The 23,544-nt window shown below is 34.3% G+C and overlaps 1 protein-coding gene across 6 annotated transcripts in view; it reads right to left on the bottom strand.

The window, feature by feature from the left end:
* Nucleotides 1-23,544, bottom strand: part of LOC149552460 (Rab3 GTPase-activating protein catalytic subunit) — a 184,730-nt gene that overhangs the window by 30,759 nt on the left and 130,427 nt on the right. The window contains exons 14-15 of one of the 6 annotated variants that reach the window (XM_089788021.1): nt 15,423-15,566; nt 14,575-15,326 (exon numbers count right to left, since the gene is read on the bottom strand). The exons of 3 other annotated variants lie outside the window; for them this stretch is intronic. In XM_089788021.1, the coding sequence (XP_089644147.1) occupies nt 14,982-15,326; nt 15,423-15,566 (489 nt within the window). In that variant the 3' untranslated portion in view covers nt 14,575-14,981. Of the gene's footprint in view, nt 1-8,299; nt 8,666-14,574; nt 15,327-15,422; nt 15,567-23,544 lie in introns of those variants that run through there. 2 more of the 6 variants (XM_089788024.1, XM_089788027.1) reach the window with 2 other exon arrangements.

The following is a 23,544-nucleotide window of genomic DNA, read 5'->3' as shown; positions in this document are numbered from 1 at the left end:
ACTTTATCATCTAGATACACTATACAAATTTTCCTATGTAGTCTTTTAGGACTTCATTCAAAAGCCTCATAAATGTATATGGGGCATTGAATAGCACAAATGGCATTACAAGCCATTCATATAGACCTTCTATGGTCTTGAAGGTTGTTTTCCATTCATCTCCCTCGGTGATCCTAATTTAGTGGTATCCACTCTTTAGGTCAATCGGTAAAGTATTTGGCTTCTCCTAAAGAGTATATTAGGTCTTCTATCCTAGGGATAGGGAACTTGTACCCAATGGTTATTTTGTTTATAGATCTTGAGGCAATACATAGCCTCTAAGTTCCTCCCTTTTTAGGTGCTAAGATAGTGAGAACAACACAAGGACTAATGCTCTTTCTAATGAGTCCTTGGCTTAGGAATTCTTGTATTTGTTTGGCAACTTCCTCGTTTTGTTAAGGGGTCATTTTATAGGTTTCCTTATTAGGAAGGGTAGCTCCTAGGATAAAATCAATTTGATGACTAACAACTCTCTTAGGGGGTAGGGTTGATGGTTGTCCATCACTTACTATGCCTTCATACCTCTGCAACAACTCCTGCACTTTCCTTTGGTAATTCTCTCCTCTTAACTACCTTGTTTTCTTTTTCTTCTTTTGGCTTCAACACAAGTGTGAAACCTACTCCCTCTCCTTCCTCTAAGGTTTCCATGAACTCCTTTTCACTGACCATAAGAACATTTGGACCTGATGACTTTATCTCTCCATCCTCTAAAAATATTATGTCTTGAAAGTCACATTGTCCTTGAAAAAATAAAAATTCTTTACTCTAGCATGCATGGTCTACCTATCAAATTGTCATGGCCTTCCAAGTAGTAGGTGTGTGCATAAAAGTGTCATCACTTCTATAAACCATTATTCTTGAGAGAACACATGGAAGAGGGAGTCTCAAGAGTCGACTTATAGCTCTCTATCTATGATGTGCAAAGGCTATGAGATGGTGGCTCTCAAATGAACCAAACTATGCAACCCTTGCAAGGTGCACCATAGAACGAGAGATTCAAAGAGTAGAGGCAAGAGTGTCAATATCTAAGAATCTAGAATAAAATGCAATGCAAATGCAAGCTATTCTAAATAAAATGCAAACTAACAAAGAGAATTAAGCTAAAGCATAAATGAAACCAAGTTAAAAAGTATGCCATAATGTAAGTAGAATGAGAGCTAAGCTAAAATGCAAGAATGCTCCAAGTCTCCAAAATCACCAAGAAAACCTACAGCATAACAATAGCATGAGAGACTAAGATTTTTTGAATGAGGAGAGCACCCTCTTTTAAAGAAAAATGGATGGCAGAGATTAAGAAGCAAGATAAATGTAATCAAGGGTGGAGTTTGAAAGTGGGAGTGATCCATGTGCACAAGCATCTCAACCAATCACAATTAATGGTTGACTTTTGAGAGCATTTGAAATGTGTGGAGAAGAATTAAAATTATTTTAAAAGTAAAAGATTCCTTTCACATAGGAAATTGTGCATTCATGTGTAGACAAAAATACCCTTTCTTTTATTTCTAAAATAGGAATAATGCTTTATGTGTGCATACTTAGGATAAGAGATGAGTGGGGAATTTATTTAATTAAAAGGGGGACATGTTCTTTTAATTAAATATGAACTTAGGATAAAGTGTTCATACCATAGGTTACAATTGAATAAATAGATTTTGAGGATTTGATAAAAAATAACCATTAGATAAATTATGGAAAAATGCTAGAAAGGGGGCTTATAGTCTAGATGACCATTTTTAGTTAATTAAAATAGGCGATATGCATCCATAGTTAAGATGTCAAACAACACTTTGTCTTTATATCTCCCAATTGAAAACTCTACCCATGCTTGTTCATTGACTAGGACATGTTGTCCTTTGCTCAACCAAGTGACCTTGTATGGGTTGCTATGGGGTATTCTCTTCATCTTCAACTTCTTGAATGCCTCTTCTAACACTATGTTGTCAGTAGACCCTAAGTCTATGATGACTCTACAAAATTTTCCCATCCTCTTGTATTTCACTCTAAATAGTGACCTTCCTTGACTAGGTTTCTCTTTTACTAGTTCCTTGATCAATGTTCTTCTCATCCTCAAGTTCTCTCCTTCTAACTCTAGGGGTACCTCAAGGTATTTACTTCCACCACTAGTCTCTTCTTGAATGTAGTTTACCCTCTTGTCACCTCCATGTGAAAGCAAAGCCTTTCTTTGGACATATGTATGCAGGGTGTCCCATTTGGTTGCAGTGGTAACACTTCATAGTTGCAAAGTAGGAACCTCTTCCTTGACCACTATTTCTTCCTCTCCAATTTCTATGAGAGTTTTTTCCTTTATTTGAATTTCCTTTATTTGAATTGCCTTTATTTGAATTGCCTTTGTTTGAAATTCCTTCTTGTTTCTTAGTAAGCTTGGTCTCTCCTTGAGCCTTTGTCTCGAAACTTCTACCACCATATCCACCTCTCTATCCTCTATTGTCTATTTCTTTCCCTCTACCTCTAGTAGTGTTTGAATCTTGCTTTTTCCTTAGCTTTTCTTCTACCTTTACTACAATTTGGTCACATCTTTGAATTGTATCAAGGGTCAAGAAACTCATCTCATCTTGTATAGTCCACTTGCGACCATTAAGGTACCTTGCTACCTAAATACCTTCTCATCTTCGACAACTCATGACCTCATGTACAATCTTTGAAACTCCTAAGTATAAGAGTTCACATCCAAGTCTTTCTATCTCAAACTTTCTCTTCTTTTATGCAACTGGATTTCATAATCCTCAGGTACATAAGCATCTCTGATTTTTGAAACCATAGCCTTCCATATGGCAATGGGCTTCTTTCCTTCCTTCTCTCTCTCATCTTGGATAAATTTCCACCGAGTGTAGACCCTCTTAGTCTAGCCTTACCAACTTTAACCTTCTCTGAGCTTTAGTTATGCCATCAGAATCAAAGTGATTTTCTAGTCCTTCTATCCAATCAAGGACTATCTCAAGTTCCATCTTACCACTAAATATTGGAATGCCTTCTAGAGTTTTTCCACTTAAGGCCTTCAATGCTTTAAGGAATGGTTCTTATGTGAGTACAGGGTCTGTTTTAGGGTCCTCATCCTCAATTGCAACCTCCTTATGTTTTCCTTCAACCGTATTCTTGACTTTTTCAGTCTTCTCATCCACTTTTAATTCCAATTGAGCTAGCCTATCTCTAAGCAACCTATTCTCCTCTTTTTGCTCATCTACTTTTTTTGCAAGCTCTGCATTTTTCACCATTGCAAACTCACCAACTAATTATTCTTCTTGAAACATTCACCACAAGCCTAATCTTAACTAAGCTCTAATACCAATCTGATAGATTCACTCCAAGATGTGCTTGCACAATTACTATCTAGGACTTTACTAGTCCTAGCCTTCTCAAGATCCTAAGCTCACTTCTAGGACCTTAAAAGTCTTTGCAATCCTAACCTAAGACTTCCCTAACTCAACTCTATGAGTTAGTCTCCTTATGCTTCGCCTTGAGGGGTAACTATCATTAGGGGTGCTTCAATCCTTCACTTTTGCTTGGATGTCTCCAAGTGCAGTTTCACCATATTATCTTCACAAGTGTTGCAAAGGGTGTATTCGTCACTAAGACAACTACTTGTCTCCCAAATTACTCCATTAGAACAGGGTGTCTAGGCTTTTTCAATTGAGTTCAAGATTTCCTATGGTTTTGGCCTAATAGGCCTAATTAGCCTATGAGCCCTAAACAGAGGGTTTTCCTCAATTCTTTCTCAAAACTTCCAAATTAGCCCAAAGACTAACTTGATATCCAAATACCCTTTTTTGAGACCTTGAATATTTTTGTGGTCTTAGGTTCCTAGGTCATTGGTACAGTGGATTCCTAAAATGTAGGGCTAATAGGGCTAATAGGGTTGTATTTGTGTTGTCCTTTGATTTCAGCTTGGAAATCTACCTAAATGGATTGGCCAATGCCTAATCTCACTACTAGGTGTCTGTAGGACTACTAAGTCTCTAAAACCATGCTTGGTTCTATGCTCTCCCTCTTTCCCCTACAATTACACATCAATTTCACTCTGTCATGCACCTAGTCGGGCACACTAATCTCACTTAGGGCATGATGTTAAAAATAGAAAACTTACTTTCCTGAGCTCCTCCTTTCACACAAACAACCTTTAATGGCTTCCCTACCATATTCCTCTAGGCCGTGATGATTTGCATGGTGGACAACTATGGGGGAGCCATAAAACCAAAACCTGTCTACTCTACCCCAGCAACTAGTCTATTTACAAAACAATTTTAAAACCTAATCTAATGAACTCAAATCAAATCCAATATTGAACAAAAGTGCTTAGAACTAACAACACTACACAAATCCAACACTAACTACTACTATTCAATCCATAAAATCACACTTATACTCAATGCAACTTGACTGTGTCTGCAAATCATAACTCTAGGCTTCTATTCCACTTCAAAATTGTATCACATCACCCTCTACCTTGGGAAATGGGATCCTAGATGTTCAAATATGTCTTACCCTTGATTTTAGGCCATTATGGAAACTACCCATAATGATGCTTCGAAAATAATCCAATTCTGCAAATGTTGTCATGCAACTTTTAAAAGTTGTAAAATGTTGTCAAGCAACATTGTGACAACTATTACATATTTTTTGTAAAATTAATGCTGAGGATTTCTAATCAGCCTAGAATGATGTAGAAACATCCTATGAACTATTTTAAGCATATTTCTACCCTTTCCCAAGCCTTAAAAGCTTTAAGACCTATTTTCCCATTTTAGGCCTAAAGTAGCAAGTATCAACTAGAAAAGCATTAAACACCAAGATTGGATTGAGCTTAGTCTAATCCACCTAGGAACACACAAGCAAGACTTTCTAAGGTCAAAAATAACACTACTGAGTTGGCTAGGTCAGTACAAGCCAAAATTGTAACTAGCTTTAGCGATGAACCTAGGTGCTCCTGCACAAGTTTCCTTGGCTATAACCTCTTTATTATCAAAAGCTCAAGTACCATATTAGTTTCTAAGCATGAGATATGAAGCAATTTTAAAACGACCTTATAATCTCCTTTGATAAATTAATCCAATAGTCAATGGTCCAAAAAGGCTTATATTTCCCTTCCAAACAATAAATTATATTGTTAGAATCACCTTCATATCCAAACTTTATTAAAGTTGAGTTGACAAGCCAAATAATAGGCCCCAATGGCTTCAATGAGATGGTTAGTCTAGCAATCCAAGGGGAGAACCAGTATTTTTTTTCTATTAACTATAAAAAGATCATATAGATATATATATATATATATATATATATATATATATATATATATACAATCACCGAGAGTCAAAACAGAGGCATAGCCTCACTCCGACATTAAAAGAGCCAGTATTTAAATAAGCATACCGTTTTTATCTCTAATCACTTGCCTACTCCTATCTGGCCCAAAGTTACCCTTGGCTGCCCCATCAAAAATTACTTTCACCCACCTAAAGGGAGGAAGATTCCACTACATTCCTTTGGATTTTTGATAGGTTTAAGAGCATTAATCATGTCATTTAGACCTACCATGCCATAGAAACCATGGATAGCCATACTCATTGCACATCTACTTCTTAATGAGAAGAATGGCATTAAGATTAATGTTCTCCTTGATAGCCCTGAAAACTTTTTCAGAAACAATTTCCGCAAACATGACAATCTATAAAGATTCTATTGTTATATTCTTTCTAGGTTCCCTAAACAAGATGTGGATATATATAATTGAAAAGCACACGATTATACTGAGAGTGGGGGAGGGGGTGTGAATCAGTATAACAAAAAAAATTATTCAAATAACTTTAAATTTTGGAATCAACAATTATGCACATGAACACAAGAAAACAAGATTTACATGGAAACTAAATGTGGGAGAAAACCACAACAATAAATTGTTTTCTTTTATTAACTGTTCTTTTACAATATTTTGTAGACTACAATCTCTATGAGCGCTAACTCACTCGAAGGTCCAACTCCCACACTTCGCAAACTCCAACCTACTCAAAACACCAACCCCCTCTACTGTATTCATGACCACCAACCCCCTCTACCATTTTTGTGAACACCAACTGCACACAAACTTCTTTTCCACCTGATAATGTTGCTTACTCAACTGATGATAGACAATGAAACCATTCCCTTTACCCCTCACATTATCTTGTCTTGCTGAAATCAGCTTTTTATATAAATCAGATTTTCAATCTGATTACATATGTTTTCTTCTCCTCCTCTTAATTCTGACTTCTCATTAATTGCTTCACAACTTCTTATTCTTTCTTTTAGATCTGTTCTATTTCACACATACATCAACATATATCAGATTTTGATAAATCTAAGTATTACTCTCTCTTAATTGCAACGCCGATATCCTTCTCTACGCTCACATATTCTTCTTAATAACACACTTCTCGGTTCTTTACATACAACTCAATCTACTTCTTCACATCTTTATATTTCTACTTCCGTTTACCCAGTCTTCTCTTGCAAATGAAATAATTCATATCCCATGATTTAGGAGGTGTGACCTTTCAAGGCTAAGAGTCACATTATTTTAATAATAAATTATATCTTATAATTGCAATTTTGTTTTAGTTATTTTCATTGACCATTTAGTTTCCCAATCATAGATTGCTACCATATATATATATGGTTCCTTCTTTAATATTGAGATATTTGTTGCCGCTGAACACGAACTTCCATTTATTTATTCTTTGACTGGATATCTTGTTTGTGAATGCTTACTAGACTTTTGCTGTTTGTTTCACGCTGGATTAGCATGTCGCCAATATGCCATTCGAAAAAAGGCTCATACGCTTTTCATATTCCACATACACTGGTTTCTTTTCTTCAGTGACTTCTGAACTTCTAAAACGACACCTGGCGTATTCATGTCTTTTTCACTGTTTCATTGATTCGTAGAGTCCCCGATAAACTCTAAACATGATATCTGATCATGAGAGTTCACTATGCATATTTTTAGCGATACACTTCTGTATGCTTATCGGGCTCCTTTTCATACCACAAACATTTTTCATTCTGTTTGGTTGAGCATCCACTCTATTTCCAACGTTGACATCTGACACCACCGCTTGAAGCATTATAACTTTAATTATTCCTTCGCTATGGCATATATCATTGATTTTAAAAACTTCCGGTGACTGGATATAATGTATTAAAATTGATTGTCCTTATCGTGCCGTCCTTCATTCCAACATCGATGCATAGAAACTTAACGCAGATCTCTACTCTTCGCTATTTTCAGTCAGCCACCGTAATAAGAAATGAAATGGACTTTTCCATATACTCCGCTAGCCATCACAGATTATATGTATTTCATAATATTTCAAATCTTTGCCTTCGTATGTGTCTTGAATCCGCTCAAGACATTAAACATTGTCATTAGTTTTCATTGCTAATGTAACACTTAGAGTATGTCTTTCAGAACTCTTTATTATCTGGTCTGCGATAGTTTCCTCCAGCCGTAACACGGGCACTGGCTAAATAGCCGAATATTTGCACCGGCTAGCCAGTGCCCGTTGCCATGGATAGGCATGTGCATCCATGCCCTCCCTAGCATCCTCCTGTCACCCGTATTCAGTCGCCAGTCACATCAACGAGTTGTTTCTGCCTCTGCTCCCATACTGGCCGCAGAAACAAATCAAACCGCCGTTCTCTGTCAATCAAATTTATGATTTTCAACTGTTGCATTTGCAATCAACGAGTGCAGCGCGCAAGAGGATGGTTGGTGGCATACGAGTATGCAGCAGGCTTGAGAAAATTTGGCGGTAAAACTGCTGACTTCAGATTCATCATCTCTAATGGCAAAAAAAGTTAACCTTTTGTGTCTAGAAATTTCAATGGCGATGTCTGCATCTAGAAGTGCAATCAACTTTCAAACAGAATAATCTGAAAGGGCGAATAGTAGGGGCTTGCTGCGGGAGCACAATAGAGGCTTGAACAAACTTTGGAACAATGATTTTGTCTGCTGAATGAATGTCTATACAGCAGAGTAAATTGCCTCTTTCTTTTTTGTATTTCCACGTATTTTGATTCGTAAGCTTCTCAGCGCATAGAAACAGCTAAGCTTTCAATCTTCTATTGCTGGCTATTGCTATGACAAAACCCATCTTTGCTGATTTTGTCTACTGAATGAATGTATAGCTATCACGTTTTAATAACGAAGAAGTACAAGTAAATTTCAAAACTATCACTTTATAACGAAGAAGTAGAATCTTTAAACTAATTTTTAACTTAGTCATTTTTATTTCTATTACAGATGGTTGGAAATCATCTAATACTTCCAACAATGAATTTCTAGATTCAGTTGACTACATAACTTCATTGCTTCAAAATTTACCAGGTCGAGAAAATGAACAAATAATGTTTGGTCAATGTGTTGGGAGATTTAAAAAAGACATGTATGCAACTTTTTCTTCATCTTCCAAGTTGAAAACAATTCCTCACTCAGAAAAAACATCTATGAGACGAATATCACCATGGTTTAGTCCAAGTAAAATGCGCAAACGTCATTTTACTCATCAAAAGCATAATGCCATAACTCAAAAACCAAATGAAAGAGCCAAGGAACACGAAGCTTTTCAATTCCCCTCTACAGGATATAGAAAGAAAAAGAAAAAGAAGGTCATTAATCGATCAGGTATAACAATACAATATGAAAGAGATGTTATCATACAGAAAGGTTAGTACATTTATTCAAAAGTATTTTAGTAATTTATATAACAACAGATATTTTTCTATATATGATAAACATGTCATTTGTAGGTTTGAACTACCAAGAAAGCATTTGTCGACATCAATTACCTTTTTCCGTCAATTTGAACCAAATGATTAAAAGTGAAATAAAAGTTATATATGGTAATTATCTTAAATGATTATTATATTTCTTTGAAACTAACTAAATTAATTTTAATAAATTGCAGATGATGTTGCTCCATTGGTTGATGAAAATGATGAAATTAGAGTGAGTTTTTTTCATGAAAATGCAATCCAAGCTAGAAATGGTAATGACTTTAAACAAAATGACAATTTAATTAAGTTTTGATTCTTTTTCTTCTATATTGATTTTATATGATTTGATGTATTAAATATGCAATATTGTTGTAGTGCTAGATGGTGGACAAAATACTCAAGAAGATTTCTTACCCAAGACGACAACAACAATGGATGCAATACAAGTTACCATTGGTAATAAAATAATGAGATCTATTTTCACAATTTTTGTGCCTTTAATGCATATGTTATGTTTTGATTCTTTAAATGTGAATGTTATTTCAGTTTTAAATGATCAATACAACAACCAAGACCATGCATTACCCTTTTCTCTTGATCTTAACCAAACAATAGCAATAAAAGACACAATGCAAAGTGGAGATGGTAAGAAAATTTTGTATTCAAATTTTATTGATGCCAAGTCTTTCATTTAGAATTTAAAGTTATAACTAACTTGATTTATTTGCAGGTGTTGATGATATTTGTATGGAGAATCATGACCAACATCTCTTTGGATAATCAAATGTTGGCATGATATTTATATAGAAGATCATGGTCAACACATTTTTGGATAATATTGTAATATATTATAATTTGCATATTGACACTTGAGTTCTAAACTCTCTTTAATAGAGTGGAGACAACATAAATTTAGGATCTAGAATTCATTTGTTTTGAAAGAGGTCAACAATTACTTTTTTATTCTAAATTATGATCAACAATTTCTTTTGAATTTGATATATATATGTAGTGTTCAAGCAAATAGAGTCACATTTCTTTGAGTTGAGAATTTTAGAAAAACCATTTAAAAATTCTTTAATGAGTTATTTATATATATCTTGAACTATATTTTTTTTTATTCAATTTAAATTCTATTCTATTATGTCATAGAATTTGCCACTTTTTTTTGTTAAAATTGTTTTCGTGAAAGAAATTTAGGTGTTAACAAAAAAGATGACTAGACATTTAATTGTGCTAGACTTTATTCTAATTTCATTTGACCATTAAAATAATTGTGTAAAAATTGAAACTTGAAATAGTCTCTGCAATTAATTATTTCTATATTTTTGCTATAATATATATAATGAATTTGTGTAATGTTCTAAGTAAAAATATATATATCTAAATTTATGATTTGTTATTTTAATTATTTACCAATAAAGTCATGTAATGTTTGAAACATGGAGAGAAGAGAGAGTGTTCTTCATCTATTTTTTGTTAATATTTTTTTTTTGTCTAATATATGACTAATAAAAAATAAAGTTTGTATATCGTATGATAAATATGATAAATATGCAAGAACTATTTTTTATTAGTTGTATTTTTATCAAATATTTTAGTTGTAAATGATGTTATTAAATAGTAACAATATAAAAGAAACAATAAGAAGTGAATTAGCTATATGTATGTATTATTTTATTATTATTACAATAAATAAGAAATATGCTCATTCATTTACATAAATTTAATTTAATATCTTCTAGTACATAATAAACTTATAATTAAAATTAAAGTTATATTTTAATATAGATTAGAAAAGAAATCTATAATGTCCATTTTGAAAATTATTCTAAGTTAAATAAAAATATTTTAAGTAAAAATCATATAAAAATATATTATATGAATACATTAAAATATATTGTGTAAATACATTAATAGAATAACAATAATCTATTTTTCCCTTTGACTACTTTACAGCTTTTCTCTTGCCTACTACATACTCGTATGCCACCAACCATCCTCTTGCGCGCTACATTTGTTGATTGCAAATGTAATAGTTGAAAATCATAAATTCAATTGACAGAGAATGGCGGTTTGGTTTGTTTCTACAGCCAGTACGGGAGCAAAGGCAGAAAGAACTCATTGATGTGACTGGCAACTGAGTACGGGTGATGCTATGGAGGGCATGGATGCACATGCCTATCCATGGCAATGGGCACTGGCTAGTCGATGCAAATATTCGGCTATTTAGCCAGTGCCCCATAACACGCTACCTATATTGCTATAGATGTTGTCAGAGCCTTACTGCATGACTTTATATTATCACTTCTCTATAATTAGATTTCTTACACATATCATTGTTTATTCTGATGTTGTGGTCTGTCTGAATCACAATTGCTACCTGTAGATTTTCTTCTATGCTGAAATAGACTACTTCCACTTATATTCTATTGTTGCTTTTGTCTTCTTTTCGATGTTACTTCAACTATGTCTGTGTGTGTATATATATATTCTTTAATTGTAACTGGTCCAATCTATTATATCATATTTACATTATATAAATGTGCATATCTTTTCTTATAAATTTTGCATTGTTTTTATACCATATATGAATACCATTAAGTATTCATTGCTTTGCATACTTCTATGATAGTTTTTGGTTGCCATCTTTCATGTCTTTTATCTACTCTTCTGTGGTCACTAGTGCTTTATATGTCTCTGCCTTTATTTCACTTATCGAACTCTGTAATGTTGGCCTTATTAGACAAACATATAGGCTTATCAGTTGTTTAACCTTGTCATGCTATGCTGACATTTTCTTTTTGCAGGTAAGTGAATCTTTGTTAGTCATCATTCTAAATGATATGTCTGTATATGTATCGTATCATAGATGTATACAACTATATCAAACTGCATAGACCTGAACTCTTCATTTCCAAGAGTCTTCAACAATCAAGACTCCAATCATCGTAATTCTTTTATTATTATTTATGTTGTCCCTGATATTAGTCAACCTCATGTTCATACCTTTGACATTGATGATGTTTACAATTTATCTCATACTTGTAAAATGTTTTGACATCAAAGACAATACATCCATCAATAATACTAAAGAAACTTAAGACTTGATTAACAAAGGGCAATCTCCACTAAGAATAAAAGGCCAAACTGGAATTAAGAAAAACCTAGCTAAGATCCCAAAGCTTTAAACCTGACTGTGAACATCACAAGCTAATGTATAGTAAAGAAAGAGATGAGAAGCTAACTTGGCCTCAACAAAGTAGAGGTAGCATCTGTAGGGTAAAGGGAAGCCCCTTTTACACAAATTGTCTGTTGTTAGAAGTTTAATCTAAAGAAGCATCTAGTCAAATAAATAAATTTTAGGAATAAGGTTTTCACTCCCACTTTAGCCCACATACGGGGAGGATAAACATACCGAGAAGTAGTTTTTGACACAATCTTGTCCTTCGAACTCTACTAATCCACATGGACCAAGTTAATGGAAAATTGGAGAGGTAGAAGATCATGACTAATTTCCGTTAAGTTGACCCTTTGAACATCCTTCCAAAAATCCCCAACAACCTATCCATACCTGATATTGCATTCTTCCATAAAAAGGTCTGAAGGCCATGTTGTTGCAAAAAGGCTCATGACCAAGCCAACTATCCTCCTAGAACTTAATCTCTCTACCAACACCAAGTTTCTAGTAAGTTGCCTTAGCAACAATATCCTCATCTTTAATAGCATTATTCCATAGAGTAGATCCATGCAAAAGCTTATGGGATTCCAAAAAATCCTTAATAAGAGCTAACTATATGTAAGTACTTGTGCCGAATAGAATTCCATTTCCTTTCATCAGAAAAGTTTCTCCACACATGCTTAGCTAACAAGGCCTTGTTGAAGGTTCTAATATTCCTCAACCCAAGATCACCATATTTCTTCTGTCTACAAAAAGATTCCCACACAAACTAAAGGGATTCTCTTTCTTTTTGTACCCAACCACAAAAAGCATTTATTATCTTCTTGAATATGTTTGCAAACTTCAAGGGCAGCTTGAACAAGCTAAGAGCATAGACAAGTAAAATTTGAAGAGAAGAGTTAAGGAGACAAATCTTCCTAGCATGGCTAAGGGCTCCTTTGCACCCAACTGGTTTCCTATTAAACCTATCCACTAATGAGAGCCAAAAGGAATCAAGGGGTTTGTCACAAAAAGGGAGAAGCAAATAAAGGGAGAGTTCCTACTATGGACCCCAGAATATTGGTTGTCTTCTTTTGTCTTGCTTGAAAGAGAACAAAAAACTCTTACCCCTATTCAATTGCTGCCCTTAAGCTTCTTCATAAAGCTTTAGGACCTTTTTAAAACTTCTTGCTTTTCCAATAGCTGAGTTACCCAACATGAGGGTATCATCTACAAATGATTAATGGGAACACACCAAATTATCTGACAGAGGTTTAAGGCCCTTTAAATTCCCTTCTAAAATCATGTTTTGCATGAATATATGAACACTTTCAGCCATGACAATAAAGAGAAGAGAAGAGAAGAGAAGCGATGGGACCTCCCTATCTGAGCCCCCTTGACAACTTAATAAAGTGAGAAGGAGACCCATTCCCAATAATAGTTGTACCTATGGTTGATATAAGCTACCAAATTAATTCAAGAAGTCTCTCCTAACAACCAAAAGCCCTCAAGATGTTTATTAAAAAAATCCAATCCACTCAATCATAGGCTTTAGAAATATCTAATTCCAAAAGAAAAACCTAAGTTTTAGAGGCTTCCAAAGCATTTATATTCTCATGCATCATAACAATAGAATCCAAGATCTGCCTTCCTAGAACAAAACCATTCAGCTGAGGAGTAATTAATAAGGGAAGAACAACCTTGAAATTAGAACTTTCAAAAAGATCATTTAATAAGATTTCTGCTGGAAGGCTTCAACACATCAGCTTGCTTCAGGGAATTCAGGAATGAGAACAATGAAAGTGGAGTTAAGTTCCTTCAAGATCTTCTAGGCCCCAAGTATTCATTCACCACATTCACATCCTCTGACGCAATATCCAATAAATTTTGAAAAATATAACATACGAAAACCGTCCAAACTAAGTGCTTTCCTACCTTGAAAAGAAAAAAGCAGCTATACTATTAAAATAAATAGTTAAAAGTATCTTTATATTATGTAAACTGCAAGCTATGAATTTAGATCCAGGACATTAATTCTTTCTTATCAATTTTTTTTTCTCATGCAATTAACAATGGGTAAAAGAGCATGAAAAGAGAGGTTCTGTTGAAAAGTGATTTTGATCCACCAAAAGTAAAAGCAATTTTCATCCACCAAAAGTAAAAGCAATTTTCATCCATCAGAAACCAGCTTTGCAGAAAAAAAAATAACGGAGGGCCTATCGGCTAATTACGAAATATGAAGCAACTCTCGACTTTTAAAGAATATTTCCCATAGTAGGACTGCTGTCATAGCCAAGAAAGCTCTCTAATTTAAGCGCTCCAAGTAAAGACTAAGGCAGCCAGTTATTCTACAGCCACTAGAGTATTCCAATCCTGCAATAATTGCAGTCCATGACAGCACACTTCTTTCGGGCATTTTGTCAAACAAGTCATGGGCACAAGCAGTTTCGGTGTGTTCGCAACCACTTGGCCCAGCATTTTGCACAGAAGAAAAACATTCACCAAAAAATTCACCAGAAAAGTTTCTATATGAGAATCATGTTTTTCTGGAGAAAGCCCACACTAGAATAGCCTTCGGGCTAAATATTGCATTGGTTTAATAAGTGTAATTGTCAGCAAAGATGAAAAATGTTCTTTTATTTAAACTCGTATCATTGTCCATTCATTTTCTACATCAGAAATCATATTGTCGTCATGGTTATTACCATCTATTTGTACTGCTCTCAAAACATCGGTAATTTTGCAGCATTTGAAGTCTTCAAAACTAAATCACCCTTGGCTGGAAATAATGACATTATGGGAACACTTTCACATAAAGTTACAATGAAAAAAATTACATTAGGATTTTCAAATAAATCGTACTGAGAACGAATAATTACAATACATCAAACTCAATCTACAATCATTTCCCATATTGATATAAGCGAGCATGTTTATAATTAGTGTTGTAAAACTCCCTGGTTGAACAAAATACAGCTCCCGGAACAGAAAGCTAAATTAGTTGAATTTGAAGCGATTAAAGAATTGTCCACTCACTTTCAGACATCCCCAACTTTTTATTTTGTCCTGTGGAAGTTGTTTTTTGTGATTTCTTCCCAAACAGTGAATTCTTCCCTTCAATTAAACGGGAAAATAAATTATTGTGATTATCATCCTTGTCTATTTGTTCTTTCTGCTCCTGTAAACTTTTTTGGAATATATGCTTCTCAAAGTTGGGGAGATGAACATTATGGATACCAAACTTTTGGAGACGCCCCTTTGGAGTTTCTGCAACCAAAGCTTCAACATGTGTAGATTCGCATACCTCGTTGAAGACATCTTCATTAGGATGGACTACAATTGCTTCCATTGTTTCATATACCTGAATCAATTTGAATGTTTACAGACCTTAATAACTTATTAAAAAGTAATCTGCAGTCCCAATACAGTGCTATTAAAGATTTGAATCACAATCTACCTCGCAAAGATGCTCAAGTGTGTCTATATCCATGCCTCTACAACACGTAGATATGACATACTGTTTGCATTCCTTAAACCATTTTGAAACATTATCTTTATTAACAGCAGGTGCAGCTTCTGCAATTGCGAAGCCAGAACTCAGCTGTAGACAAATAATCAGAGCAAGTTAACTGGTGTCTAAAAACAATATTATGAATACAATAAACTTATATGGAATTTATAAGTAAATTAGCCAAATGCATTCAGTTTTCCTGCTACTGATCTTCTGAGATAACTGGATAAGAGCAATATCAATTGTTTTAGATGACGGTAAAAGCAGGTTTTGAAGGGACCCTGAAACCCTTTAACAACTAGAGAAAAGATATAGCAATAAAACCACCAGGAAAGAAGTCCTAAAACCAATAACAAAATCAGGTCTTACAGGGACCTGAAACCACTAACATAGTCCAAAAAAAGAGAACCCAGGTTTTAGAGGACCTGGAACCACTAAAATAGTTTAGAGCAAAAACCAGTACCAAGTACCACATCCAGAAAATAGTTGAGACCAAAAGAAATATCAATTGTTAATGCAAAGTCACCCTTATGTTTTATGTTTTGAACTGTATTTTTATTAAAATGGCATTCTTGATTTTGCAATGCTCAAAGAAAAGAACTTTTGGCAATGAATTGCAGCAAAACATTTAAAAGACAAATGCACACCACACAAGCAGAAAACTTTTGTTTATAGGAATTTCAAAGTAATTCACAAATAGGCTTTCTATCTAAAATTTGATAATAAAGCTAATTGGAAAACATAAAATCTATACAATATGCAAGACAAACATACAGGTGAACAACAAAAAGAAAGCAGAAAATGAGCTGTAAAGTTAAATATAACTGAACATTTCTAAAATTGGAACCTACACAAGCCATGCAATTAAATACAGAATATATGCAACACAGCAGACACAGTCCCTCCAATAAAAAATGCACATTCTTATTGTAATGTCCCCCTTTTTGAGATTGCCCTAATTTTTGCCCAGAATCACAAATTTCCTTGAAGTAAGAATTAAAAGGCCTTTTAACAAGGTACATCCCAACTTAGTCCTATAAAGATATAGCTTTATCAATTAAAAGGCCTTTTAACAAGGTACATCCCAACTTAGTCCTATAAAGATATAGCTTTATCAATTAAAAGGCCTTTTAACAAGGTACATCCCAACTTAGTCCTATAGGAACTTAGTCCTATAATCATCAAATAGGAAACACGTGCCTATACACGCGCATGCACACACACAGAGGGGGAGAGAGAGAGAGAGAGAAGCATTTTCTGACTGATTGAATTCTCTATCGTAATCACAATCTGCACATTTTGTATTTCAGAATTTCTGATTCTGTATCAATTTATAAGCCTTACCGACCATATGTTAGGTTGCATTAATGTACCCTTCAGTCGACAGAGAAATATGTAATGTAGTTGCTGACTGTATTAGACATGAAATGCTCATTGGATTATAAGGTGCTGACGATATTCAACTCTGATGCATTCACCTTCAATGTTGGCAAGGATGGGGATGAGTTAATACTGATTTGTCTTATTTTCTGACTGTGATCAATGACATGCTCTGATTGGATAACACTGTTTTGTCCTTTATGTTTCTTGGTTTTTTAGTATATTCCATATTCCCTCTGAGGGTTACCTTTTCCCCCTTATACCCATATGGGGAAAAAGGGACTTTTGGTTTATTAGTCGCTGTTCTCATGCCTTTGGAATCTTATTTATATTTGTTATTGAATATAAATTATATCAAGCTATGATAATATATATCTATTAAATATATATAATATTTATATTATGATCATGTATATATTTATCTTTATACTATAATGTGATCATTTAAAATATATATATATATATATATATATATATATATATATATATATATATATATATGCGCACATCAAATATATGATATATGATAATATGAGGCAAGAGCCTATAACACAACAGTTAGTTGTGAGCCTCTCATCTGGGAGGTCTTTGGTTCAAGTCTTCTCGAGCTTAACATGTAATAATAATTAATCTTAACAAATACTAATAATAAATATAGGCTTCGTCCCATTGCCTATATATATATATAATGGGCGGGGGCCCTAGCTCGGTTGGCTAAATCTTCCCTGTTGCAGGGGGTTGGTCACGAGTTCTGGTCTCCCCCGTCCCCGTGGTACCAGTGAGCGTGTCACATCAGCGCTACCGGTCACGTTAAAAAGTTTACCCGGCACACTACAGTTTATAGGGGGGTTGTGCTGCACCCGATTCCTGCAGTCTAATATATATATATATAATGTTTCACATTATAATTATTTATTTAATTTATCTTTTAAAATCATTAAAAAATTATTACTCTAGTTTTATTTATTATTAAAGTTAATACTGTTATTTTATTATCATCATTTATTTAATAAGATCTTATTCTTTAATCAATACTTTAAATTTATCATTAAATTCTATTGTAAAATAGGGATGATGTACTCAGGGTTTCAAATGGGGGGATACGACACTTCTGGTTTAGAAAATGACATTTTTTTAATTTTAAACATTTGCAAAAGCTATTTATCTATGAGGACTTTCTCTTTTAAGACTAGTCTAGCTATTTTGAGACTAAACTCATGTGCAATGTAGTGGACCCAACAAATAGATTTGAATTATAATAACCTGGTTGTTTATATCATAAAAGCTATCACTTCAATGCTGATAGTATCTTTTCTTATTTATGTTAATTGTATGTTTGTATATTTAATACCAACCATTAATAACCTGTTGGGGTTATTACATGCTCTGTCTCTAGGTGTATGCACTTTATCTTTGCTCACAACACACACTACAAACAATGAATCGCATCTCCCTCTATATCTTTCCATATGCCCTTTTCATGATAAGGATTCAACCTTTTGACGAAACAATTCCCTTAACAAATTCTGATTGTCATAACTTTTAAGATAAAACATATCTTAAATGATCATCAATTTTCTATGGAAATCACAATATTTTGAGGGAACGTCCTTTGAAACAAATTGTGCTTAATTATCATGTATTATATTGGTCAGCATATTGTACTTTTATTTAACCATTTGGATCTGTTTCTTAATTATACCCTTTGGTATAAAGTGATTGTTCATTACTTGTTTCTCACTGCTTAATATCCCTGATGTCTAAACTTCTTTTCTGATTGGTACATTAAATATGCACAAATTTATTTATATTTCTTTAAATGTATGAAGATGCGCATTCTGGATTCGATTGTGTGCCATTTTTTTGCATCAACGTTTCGAATCACACTCTGTGATTCATCATCAGGATATGAATAGCTGGAGGAGAATCATGATTCTCCTCCAGCTATTCATATCCTGATGATGAATCACAGAGTGTGATTCGAAACGTTGATGCAAAAAAATGGCACACAATGGAATCCAGAATGCACATCTTCATACTTTATCTGATTGTGGAAATCTATTCTTTTCTTTAAATGTTCATAATCAGTATATTTCCATTGTTGCTCTTGAATAAATATCCCTCTCTAATTGCTGACTGCCTCAATTGAATCAAGATTTAGCTAACTTCGTAATTATAGTTGTTGCTTTAATACTTATTTTGGTGCCTGTAAATAAATCCATTCCATATGCTCTGGATCATCTAAATCAAAAGGTTTACAATGATGTTCCTGGTCTGATTGATTAAATGAGCATACTGCAGTGAGCAGTTTGTTGGGGTCTCTACAATATACCATTCATAGACACCATTTTTTCAGTCGGATACTTCAAAATCAGTGTACCCGAGTATGTGCTAAGGCAAATTTGACAAAAAAAAGGTTCAACATTGATGACATTAATATACATTTGTTGTTATTATTAATTTATCAATCATATAGAATCTCTGCGAACAGATCTTCAATGCTGATCACTGTTTCTTGAATCATGAATGTTATAATCGATTCATTGCCTTACAATGCTTAGTTTCTGTCTTCAATCTCAATTGTTTCATTTTTCATGTTTAGGCACAACCTCTTCAAAGATAGAAGTTTTCTGCTTTATTGTACCTTTGGTTTCCTTTCCGACTTGCTGAATTCTAAGTGAGAGTCGGCCATTAACAATTGCTTGATTTGCTTTGTAAAGATGGTAACCAACTTAAATGAGTTGGCCAATTAACATATGGTCACACCCTTAAGTCTCAGCATACTATTTTGAATCATTGTTGTTCTAACAATCTTAAGACAGTCATCTTCTTTATTGAATTTATCCTAGTAGTCACAGCTCATGATCACCTTGATCATATGTATGTCTTCACAAGGATATATTGCCTTTAATGGATGTTTGTCCACAAAATAATTATTCACTGATTTAGTATTGTCTATCAATAACATCAACATGTCATCAATAATAGCTTTCTAACAATATCCCCCTTTGTCATTAATGGCAATTTCTCAATGATGTGGTTGTGTATGCTACATTCCCCCTTTTTGCAATATCTCCCCCTTTGATATCAATGGCAATGGGAATTCAAGGGCTAAGTAAACAGCTCCCTTTAAATTCATACTTCTCATGAAGAACTTATAGATGAAAGTGATACTACCCCCAACCTTTCTCATAGATATTTGAAAGTCTCTCCTTGAAGAGACTTTGTGAACATGGATGCAATCTACGCCTAAGTAGCAACATATTTGATCAAAACATAGTCCAGGAAGATGCAAAGGATGTTGGCACAAGCAAAAATGGGAAAATATCGAAATCCATTTTTTCAGTATTTTCTATGTTCTAGTATTTTGCATTTTCGGAGGCCTCCAAGGCATTTCTAGGCTTTGGCAGGACCAAGAAGTTGTAGTGCTACGCTCAAGACTTTGAACAATAAATGTAGAACTCTAGAAGATCTTTCTAGAAATTCTAACAGTTTGTGATTTGGAGCTACGAGTAGAAAGATACGACGTCTACAAGTAGACGTAAATTTTAATATAGATTTTTATAGTTTTTATAGTTTTTAAGAATTTATTCTGTAATTAATTTGTGGACTTTTCATTTTCATATCCAAGGGATAATGGTGACCCTCAAGATCCATCAAACTCGTATAAACTCTATTTTTCGAAATGAATGGATCATGTTTTTTGGCTTGCAGAACATCTACTGTTGCATTTTAACTATTTTCAATTTAGTCACAATACTAGAGGTTCTACACCAGGTATTGTAACCTGAATTCATAATTCAGATCAGTGGTATTAGAGCTTGTTCGCTCTTGTATGTCCCATCGTATGCAGGCAGCTTATCGAAAGTTGGGATTGGCCACAAGAGATCTCTCGGATTATCTTCCTTTAGACACACACGGTCGTAGATGGCAAAACAATCATCGGAAGGGATGGATGAATCCATCAAAACACTAGTAGAAGAGGCGTTAAATAAACAACGTGAAGAAATGATGCAGCAATTTTCACAGATGCTGGAAAAACAAGAGTTACATGCCAGTCCAAGCAATTCAAAATTTGGCAGGCAAACCCCATACAAAGTGCAGGTAAATATTGACATTCCAACTTTTCAAGGAAAAATCGATGCAAATGTTGTTGATGATTGGTTGTCCAAATTGGAGAGGTATTTTTGTGTTAATAATTTCTCAGATATTGAAAAGATAACCTTTGCACTCCTCAAAGCTGAGAATCATGTGAAGTTGGCATGGGAGGTACACCTAACAACTGAAGAAACCCAAGAATCTCAGGATGGACATGAATTTTCTATGTTATTTGATGGAAAACCCACATGGGAAGAATTTGTAGAGCATATAAAACAAGAATATTACCCCGAGGATACCTATGAACAAAAATATATGCAATGGCAATTACTCTGACAGAAGAAAGACCAATCAGTTCAGGAGTACACCAACATTTTTCATGCTCTCTCTGCAAAGCTTGGCATCAAAGACTCAGAAAAGCATTGAGTTCTGAAGTATAAGAGTGGTCTTCGTAGATACATTCAGACTGAAATGGATTTGTCATCCGGAGAATTAAGCAGGTGGAAAAATAGATCTGATAAGAGATGATGTGATTCATAGCAGAAGAATTAAGCAGGTGGAAATATACATTCAGCATAATAACAGCAACTAATATTGACTCTAAGTGGTTGACAATGTTAGATAAACAATGAGTATAGAACATCATCATGTCAGAGAAAAAATAAAAGCCATTATGTGATGATCGCTATTAATAGATGTGCATTGCATAAGCATCAATGATAAGAGATGTTGATATTATTATCAAGCCAATGGTTATAAGTCACAGCTATTATGGTAGTAAATATGTATTAACTGGTGGGTAATGCTATGAAATGTAATAACAAAGTAATTGATGTCATTAGTCAGCATGTATGATTTGCTAACCATCAATGCTTAAAGGACAAATAATATACAATGTTAATAGTCAGCCAATTATGAGAAAAACACTGATTAATTTTTAAAACGAATTGTAAAGGAAGGAAGACAGTCATGAGACGTGTCTCTTGGAACATGACATCAACACAAGATATAAAAGGATAATCAATCTCATTTCAGAAGGCATCAAGTCATCGATAACCTCTTATATTTGATCCAGTTAGATTTGTAATATCCTTGAATTGTAGATATACAATGATCAAAGAATAATACATTGCATGGTAAAGAAATGATGGGCATCGATCAAAGATGATATAAACAACCAGCATACCAAATATAGATGCAGATGAACAAATACAAATAATGTTGCCAAGCACAACATAGAAGACAAACACGAGTTTTCCATAACGGGGTAGCAGAATTAACCAAGGGAATTGAAACATCATTGAAACAGCGATCTGGAAGAGTACATAATACAGACAATTTCAAGACAGCACAGTAATAACAATTACATGCTCAATGATGGCTAATCCAATTACCATCAATACTTGGCATATATTGATTGTATGTGTAATAACCTGACCTTCAATTTAGTGTTCAGTGCTGGTGGATAACTGTGATACAAAATTTCGTCAAACAGATCCCATGCTTGTTCTGTAATAACCCCAGGAACACTGATTTTTTTGTGCTCAAAGGAATTACGTCAACCAGTTGTCTTGAACCCAGTTCATAAGAAGGAATCTGTTATGGTTATACTACTCTGGAGGACTGATGGAAAATGTATGACAGTATACTCAGTAACCTTGCAAATATCAAGTGGTTATTAATAAGAACAAATATGACAGCAAATGACTATTATGAATGCATGTACCAGCCAAGGTTTTCAGTATCACTTGAAAATAACTCTATATCATCACTGTGATAATCTGAACTCAATTCTTGGCCTGAATTACTGAGATGTAACATCTGTCATTAATTCAAACAGTTTGTAGGCGGACTGAAATAAAGTCTATACCTCTGAAGTAAATACGCTCAGAACTTAAACAAGGTATGTTAATGATTCCAAGAGCTTTTTAACAAACAGATCATATACATTCAAAATGCAGACTGGAATCTACGACAAGAACCCTGAATGTTTAAATCGACTGAACCCAGAAGACTGATTTACAGTGTTTTGAGAGTGCGTTTGTCATCCAACAATGTTACTTAAGACAATGGGCAACCAGAAAATTAAAATACATTAACAGTTCCTTCATTCATAACTCCCGGGAAAATATGCAGTCAAAATAATGCGCCCTTGCCGAGAATGATTAGGAAGAACGATAACATACCCACTGTTTAAAACCTGACTGTGAAATGTTTATGTTGCTGGAAGACGCCTCAACGGCTGTCTCAAAATGGTAATCGTTGTGACAATCCGCCAATGCAACCACTGCCCGACTGGAGTTATTCTGAACCACGCTTAACCCTTTAAGACCTCTGGCAGCTGATTTTAAGTGTCTCTGTTACCGTGGAGGATGTCTGCTACCCGTGCCCTGCGAATCACGACCAACCCGACTGTGCATCCAACGTACTCACTGAAGTTACGGATATCTGCATACGATTTACTCTACCCAACCAGGAGCAAGTGTGCCGGCTGGGAGTATCGAATCGTGTGGTTCTAAAATACCACTTTTCACATGAATCACAATCACGACATTAAACTTCCAAGTGGAAGTCTTGCAGACGTGTTTCC

The sequence above is a fragment of the Cupressus sempervirens genome, chromosome 6 (genome assembly GCF_028749045.1).
Source record: "Cupressus sempervirens isolate cs-2001-9-10 chromosome 6, ASM2874904v1, whole genome shotgun sequence".
Lineage (NCBI taxonomy): Eukaryota > Viridiplantae > Streptophyta > Pinopsida > Cupressales > Cupressaceae > Cupressus > Cupressus sempervirens.
The sequence above is the reverse complement of the archived record's forward strand: the minus strand, read 5'-3'. Positions and strand labels throughout refer to the sequence as shown.